At 37.4% G+C, this 8,261-nt stretch overlaps 1 protein-coding gene across 1 annotated transcript in view; it reads left to right on the top strand.

Moving 5' to 3' along the window:
• The first annotated feature begins 5,359 nt into the window (after window positions 1–5,359).
• The window catches only part of LOC149796777 (allene oxide synthase-lipoxygenase protein-like), a 68,097-nt gene continuing 65,195 nt past the window's right edge, over window positions 5,360–8,261 (top strand). Inside the window, exon 1 of the mRNA XM_089960645.1 lies at window positions 5,360–5,824. Within this exon, the coding sequence (XP_089816771.1) occupies window positions 5,360–5,824 (465 nt within the window). The remainder of the gene's footprint in view (window positions 5,825–8,261) is intronic.

The following is an 8,261-nucleotide window of genomic DNA, read 5'->3' as shown; positions in this document are numbered from 1 at the left end:
GAATCATTTTCCATCTTTGTGCTTTCTTTTCACCTCCCCGTAATTCACTGTGTGCGTTGAAGTCGCCACAGATAATTAGATTGTTGTTGTGATTGCCTTTACTGAGATTGCGTTGGTAGGGCAGTTATTATTTCATAGTAAATTAGTGTATCTATAAAATAAATTGCTAGTCCACCCCCTTTCTGCCCCTTGGGTCTGTTTTTAAAGATTCCCTGGATATAGACTTGTTGTTTGGGCAGGCATTTGTGTTCTTGTGTTATGAGGGTTTCCTGTAGGCAGATTACGTCTGGTTTTACGGCCGTATTATTCAGTTTGTTCTGCAGTTCTGATAGGTTTTTAAAGATTCCTCTGCAGTTCCGTTGCCAGATGGTGTTTTTATTATTTTTTGTACTATCCATTTTTGAAGTTGTCTTTATCTGTTAGTCTTGTGGTCCAGTCAGCTAGTATGGTGAAAATGGTTTTGAGAGTTTTCATTATGCTATTGAGATCTTGTATTAGGGTTCCTGTTGTTAGGTTCATTACTTCCTGTATTAATTCTGTGTTGGGGTGTGTGTTAGGTTTGGGGATGTTTGGGGTGACAGTTTTGTTTGTATCAGGAGTGTTATCAGGGTGGTCTTGGTTTGTTACAATGTGGGTTGTAGTTTTTGGTTCTTTTGTTTCCTGATTAGAGGGTATGTTTTGTGGTGCACTTTTTTCGCTTCTGATTCTAAGTGGAGAGTTTTTATGCTTATTGATTATTTCAGAAGTAGATTTTGGTGTGTTGGGGTTGTTTTTACAAATAATGTTTTTTGGCAGAATGGTAGGTGAGGTGCTTACATCTTGGTTTGAATCTACATCTGAGGGCATAGTGCAGGCATTTGGTGCAAAATCTTGGCCTATTTATGTAGTTTTCCAGTTGATGGTACACTCCTGACTGTCCTAGTGTTATTATTGAGTGTATTGGTTCGGTAGCCTCTATAACTGCTTTGTTTGTTTCTTCTCCCTTGTGATCTTTAAGACGATAGACTTTGGTGGTCTGTGTTCCATTTGCCGTGAGTTTCTGAAGTAGGAGTTCATTGCTTATGTCCTTGTTGTATCTGTTTAGTGCTATTACTTTTTTAAAGATATTGGTTTTAGTGGGTTCAGCCAGATTAGTTGTGGTTTCACTGTGTTTGGAGTTCGAAGTGACTCGTGTTTTCCTTTGAGTGCTATGTTGTCTCTCTACTTTGATCTTTATTGGGCCTATAGTTTCAATTTGGATAAATGTTTCCACCTGTTGAATTGTGATGCATTAGGCAATCAGGTAGTTTCGCCTTGGTCTTATCAGTTTGAATTATCCAGTGTGAATGTTGGCCAGTGCTGTCATAATGCTATTGGTACTTAGACTAGTAATTATGTTGCACCTTCTGCTTATGTATATGATGTGTTCGATGGAATGATAATTGTGAATTTTATTTTGGGGGTTCTGTTGTTGTTTTATTTCCTGTTTTGAGTTTGCCTTACTTGTGGGGTTTTGGTTTGGTTGTTTTGGGGGTTTTAGCCGGCCCTTGCCTTTACATGGGTATGTGTTTTGGTGGTTTTGGGTTGTTTGGGGTCTTTGGGTTGCCTTATTAGTGATGATGCTGGGTAGTTTGGTAGTGTCTAATTCATTGGATCTGTTCCCATAGGTTGGTGGTTCCCTTGCTGTTATTATCCCAGATGGTCCAGGAGATTGGCTTGAGTGTATAGTTTCTTTCCTTATGTTTTGATTTATTGTTGTTTGCTTGATTTCCTGTTGTTGGTTTGTTTGCATGTTTCTAGAATTGGTTATTTCATTTTTGGTGAATTTTGGGGTGCTGGTTATGGTTATGTGGTCTAATTGTGGGGAGTTTAAGGTAAGTAGGTTACTATCAAATTCATTTGTTAGGTTTGGAATAGTGGTGTTCATATCTTCATTTGTGTGTGGTTTTTCCGCTTCCTTGAAGAGGATATGCGATAGTATTGGCATTGTATTTATATTGTTCCCTGGAGAGTAGTTTTGTATTTCTAGTAGTTTCTGTTGGTGGGGTGGGGGTGTTAGTTATGTCTGCTGGTTTGTGGTTTGTTTGGTCTGTGTTTGTGACCAGAATTTGGGGTCCCAGTGTGATGTTGGTTGAAGTGGAGTTTGCTGTTGTTGGTACAATGTGCTTTAATCTTGCTTGTTTTACATGATTTATTGATGCTGTCTGGAGTTGTGATACATCCATTATTTTTACTAACTTGATGATAGGGTTTGGTGGCTTGTGTGTTTGCGTGTTTGGATTGAATAGAGCCATTTGTTTGGACCTAGTTTGCATTCTTCTACTTAAATTGCGTCTAACATTGAATGATGACTTATCTTTTGTTTTTGTCCTAACGCCCAGTCTGCTGTTCCGCTCCATGTCTCTCCTTTGTTCCTTTGTTTTCTGTTGCGTGTTCCTATCGTTCTTTTGTATGAGAGTTCCTTTGTTCTGTGCAATTCCTTTGTTCACGGCTTGGCGGGTTGCAGATCGTTTCCTCTTCTTAATCTTATTTCTTTGCTCTTGTTTTCCTGTTCCTTTCTTCTATGTTAAGTGGTGGTGGTGGTGGCCGTACTCATTAGAACTTTTAAAATTATACATCAAGCCGGTTTTACACAGTAAACAAATCAAGCAAACTGAGAGATAGTTTTCAAACTTGATTGTATATATGGGTTATTCATCAAAACCTCTCAAGGTAGATGTTTAAGAAAGTCACGTGCTATAGCCTCTCAATGTCGATGGGTATTTATGTCATCGAAGACCTTTTGATGATGATATAGTTTTAAAAAATAAAAGTGCTTAGCGAGGATGAAAAATCAGTGCTACTAAATTTTTGTTGTTGTTGATAAAGCAATTTTGGTTTCAAAGATGTAATGGAAACATATTATGATTTCGGTTTCTGAACTTTTAAATGTAACTCTATAGCTAGTGGTCTTTACCCTCATACTTACCCAGAAACAACAACAATATATATATATATATATATATATATATATATATATATATATATATATATATATATATATATATATATATATATATATATATATAAGCTGTACCTCGAAATGCCGGATAACTATGGCTAGAACTTCACCGCGAATTCATTTATTTGACAAAATTTTAGTTTAATACGTGATTTATGAGGATGCGTATAAAGTTCCAGCAAGAAATATTCACAATGGGCCAGGAAGCACACAACTTCCTGAGAAAGAAAAACAAAACCCACACATACAAGAGGAACACAAAAGGACAAATACAAGTCGAAATTATCTGGAACGTTTATTGCTGCGAATGATGAAGTACTTTTTTTAATACAATATGAAAACACTATCAGGTCATAAAAACGATCGATTTAACCGCCTATTTTTTATTGTTTAGCATATATATATATATATATATATATATATATATATATATATATATATATATATATATATGCGAATGATGAAGGACTATTTAAAAAATTACAATATGGAGAAACTATCAGGTCATAAAATTGATCGATTTAACAGCCTATTGTTAAATATATATGTACCTGTTTTTATTGTTATCCTTATTTTTAAGCTATGCACCAACTGTGGAAAATTATTACTTTGTTCTACCTATATTTACACAAGTGAAATAACTAAATGATTTCCACACTATTGTAGCTGTATTACATTTTTTTTTAAAGTCTAACTGAAATAATACTATCTTACTCTTGCATTCTCTTCTGGCCAAACATTTTACCGTTAAAAGGTAAATTCTACATTTGTTCCATTTTAGCAACCGGACCAGATTAAAGTCGCGCAGATCGTTGGAATTTAAAATTAAATATTATCGCAAATGACTATATGCTGAAAATTACACCGGCAAAGTTAACGAAATTCAGCGAATCGAGATCATTTGGAAACATAATAAATCTTCATATATTGTAGAATTTTCTAAGCCTGAATCTGTTTCAAAAGTGTCAGAAACACCCATCCTTTTTTAATATGATACATTAGTTTTCATTCTTTGGTTCATTTAAAATTTATATTTTAATACGAGGAAAAGCTATAAAATCCAAATAAGGTAGAAGCAATAACAATAGAAAACGAATTGCTGGTGAGTTTATGAATTATATAATATTCTTAGATTATGATGAACATACTGGTGTCATGCATAATCATTGCTGATTGTGAAAACTGCGCATGGAGAAAATTAAGGTTTTGTGTTTGTTAAATGGCTAACAAGGTACGTAGAACTACGACTAAAAGATCAATAAACACGAGCGCGCTTGTGTGTGTGTGTATGTGTGTGTAATTTTGATTTTAACGTGGCTTTAACAATTTTACAGTCATAACGCTACGATGTCTTCAGTGTGGCAGTTTATAGTGTGTCTAGCACTGGGGTATCTTGCCGAAGACATGTAAGATGATGTCACACCCAGTAACATCTTCCTGACATGAGGCCGATCGGTCCTAACACTAATATCTTAAGGCTGAACGCCAAGCGAGGCAGATGCTAGTACCATTTTTAGAAGTCTTTGGTACAACTCGACCGAGGATGGAACCTCGCCCATCCGAGGCTAACGCCCTAACCACTTAGGCCACCGGGGCGGTCAATAGGGACGAGTTGAAACAGCTACAATCAGTACGTCATTTACTGGTCTTAATTACGGGGTTATTTAAACTAGACATTACTACAATATATGTACACGCTTCATTAAGTTTAGAACTGCACAACTAGAAGATTGGCTAATGAAGACTTTGTCAGTAGCAAGAAATAGGTGATGGATACCACTCTCTTCCATCGTGTTCTTATGCTTTAGACGAAATAAAACATTATACCTCATTTTCTTTTCAGGTGTAACGTTTATAAATATAATCAATTAACGAATACAGATAACCCGCGATTCTTTAAAACAAGTCCTTCGATTATGTTTTTCGAATTTTGCTATCTCTGTTAAGCATTATGTAATGACAGTTCGCTCTATATACATGTTGTTTTTCTTATATAAGTGATATATTACAGCCAGAGTGTAATACATTTCGTCGTACATTTGATAACGATTGTGTATTCTTGTCATAAAAATAAATATAAAAGACACACACACACCCACAAAAACCCAACGTAAGTAGGCCATTATGTTATATGGACAGCATGTTATATATGCATGGTGTATTTAAATCTATGTTAGTCCACTATCATCTGGCTGTTTACTCACATTCCCAAGGCTGTCTTCGCATTCCACTGTTTGACAATTCACTTTGTTGACGGTCTGTTGGCTTCTAGTTCAATTCGCGTTTAACCGTCTATGCGAATGACTTTAGGTTGTCGTTCAAAACAGACCGGCGTAATTTATCTTGAAGTAGTGTTGAGATTGGTGCAGCCATCGAGTCATGGAGAAAGTCCAGTACAAGCTGTTTGTTAAAACTGGAGACAAGCTGTATAGCGGTACCGATGCGAACGTTTTCATCATTTTGTACGGGAAAAATGGAAAGAAGTCTGACACTGTTGCGTTAGATACGTTTTTACACAATGATTTCGAGCGAGGTCAGCTTGACGAATTTACAATTCAATGTGAAAACCTTGACGAAATTGGCATGATAGAGTTGTGGCGTGATGATGCGGGCATTGGCAGTAACTGGTACGTAGAGACGGTGAAGGTGGTCAACCAAAGGACAGATGAGGAGTTTATTTTTCCAATTCTTCGGTGGATAAAGGCTAACTATCATTACAAGATTGTGCATATTGATACAAGTCTTCCCGGGGATGACCCTTCTAAGGAGCAAAGAGAACAAGAACTGTTTGAGAAAAGAAAGGCATATATCTTCAAGGACGGATCATACCATCTTCCTTCTCAGGTACGTCAGCATATGATAGTTAGCGTTGAGTGCAGCATATACATTCTTGCTTTGAGAATAATTAGTGTCATTAAAGGGAATGTAAGGTATCTAGTACTGTGGGAAAGGCATTCCCTAACTTTTGTGCGCGTTCCCATTCCTTTTTTTTTTTGCGATCGCCATTGTCCCCAACCCCGAACTGAGGAACATGCGTTCCCTCATTTCTTTATTGCGTTCTCTCACTTCTTTATTTAGCACTACACGGGGGAATGCTATCCTTTAACTATCTTGTAATATCAGGTGCTCATCTTATCTCCTTGCAGTGGCCACTGGTGTTTATAGGTCCCATGATTGAGTACTGACTATTCCGAATTAGGGAGAACTCGGCGTAAGTCTAAGTTAGGAACAACTCTGACTCAACCCCGACTCATCTCCGTTTCATGTGGTTTGATAAAGAACAACTGTGACCAATTTTTATAGACAAGTCAGACGAATATTTCGTAGACAATTCTGACAGAACAATATGGAGCCACAATATTATTAAATTACGTACCTTTGTTCAAAGGATTAATATCACGATGTTGATGAAAAAATATAGGAGGTAAGTACCTATTAAGACAAACCTGGCATATGTAATAAACTTCCTTGCGGCAGTGTACTTGTCACAATGTTTCGTATTTTATTTGGTTATATTGCAATTAGTTTTTATTTGGCTGCCATATCGCAGAGCGTAATTCAGTACAGCTCAAATGATTTTCCATTTCCCCATGCATCATTTCAGGGCAATTAATTCAGTAGCGTACTAACCAGGGAGGTGGGGGAAGGTGGCGGATGGGGCGGTTGCGCCAGAGGTCTTGGGGCTCCAAACTTCTTTGGGCCTCCATCATCGCTCCGGGCGCCTTTTTCCCTTAGTACGCCACTGAGTTAATCGCATCCATGTTTACTCATGGCAGAGTGTCACGTACGTGGAAAATAACCACCGCCACTTCACGTGCACATATTGAGCAACTCCACCGCTGAGGACATGTAAGACATTATCGATTGATATATGATTAGCTTAAAGCTTGATTTGTTTACTGTGTAAAACCGGCTTGGTGTATAATTTTAAAAGTTCTACTGAGTGCGGCCACCACCATCACCAATTAAAATAGAATAAAGGAACAGGAAAAAAAAGAACAAAGAAATAATACCAAGAAGAGGAAACGATTAGATAACCGCCAAGCCGTGAACAAAGTAATTGCACAGAACAAAGGAACTCTCAAACAAAGGAACGATAGGAACACGAGCAGCAGAGGGGGCGAATCCCACAACTTTTAGAAGCCTCCAAACGCCGAAATAAACCCTTTAAACGCGTTGACGCTGTAAACGTAATTGTCGCGGCGTTTTTATTGTCGTCGTCAGAAGGGGCGCCGCCTACAACTTCCAGACGCCGAAATAAAACCGCGAGGGTGCATCGTTGTAAACGTAATTGTCGCCGTTGTTGCTGCGTGCTGTTGTCGTCGCCCCCTCTGCTGCTGTGAATTAAAAATTTAAGTTAACAATAATGGCCAACATCGGAGAAGCACATTCCGCTAGACTAGCTCGAGAGCGACTAGAAGCAATAAAAAAATTTCTTCCTATGAGAGATTCTGTAAGACAAAAATTACAAGCGCGGCAAGAAGCACAAGTTGAATTTGCGACAGGTGTGGAACAGTTATTTAAACCCGTTACAACAGCTACTGAGAAAGCTGCGGCGGTCACTGAAAGAGCTTTACTGGGAGATGCTAGCGATGAAACAAAAGGTATTCTTCCAGTGCTAAAACAAACTGTCGCGCAGACAAAAAATTGCTAGAAGAACTAAAAAAAAAAACAAAAAAAACTTTTACAAGACCTTCCAGCTGACATAGCTGCAGCTCAACCCAGCGAAGAAATACTTGAAGGTATTGAACAAATTCGTACTGAACTCGCGTCTAAACCAATAAAGGAAAATACTGTACTGATTGCAAAATTTAAGAAGAATTTTATTGAAGATATTAAAAATACTAAAAGAGAAGAATTGCCTGAAAAAATATTAATTAGTATATTTGATAAATCTAATATTTAAAACCCGGTTCAGAAAAAGTATCCGACGACAATATTATTAAGTGGATATATCGCATATATAAAAACGAAAAACAGGCCAGAGATGATGATTTAGAATACAAAATTCTTGATGAAGAAATAAAGAGCCTTTAAAAAAGAAACACTGAAACAAATAGCACCCTAGCAGGAACCTTCATATCAGTTTCCTCCACCTCTGCAACAGATAGAACAACAACAGTCTTCTTCGCCGGAACTTAGAAAAGAGGAGTTTCTTAAAAAAGCAAGATCCTTATCTAAGAAAAGCACAGCAGAAGAAGGAGCAACTGGCAGTGGTTTGGGAATTTGGTAAATTCGCGATATCCTGTTTACAGTGCATATTATGGAGATGGACTTGGAA

Source organism: Sinohyriopsis cumingii, chromosome 6 (assembly GCF_028554795.1).
Source record: "Sinohyriopsis cumingii isolate HCF-2022 chromosome 6, ASM2855479v2, whole genome shotgun sequence".
NCBI classification, from domain to species: domain Eukaryota; kingdom Metazoa; phylum Mollusca; class Bivalvia; order Unionida; family Unionidae; genus Sinohyriopsis; species Sinohyriopsis cumingii.
This window is presented reverse-complemented; position numbering and strand designations above follow the sequence as displayed.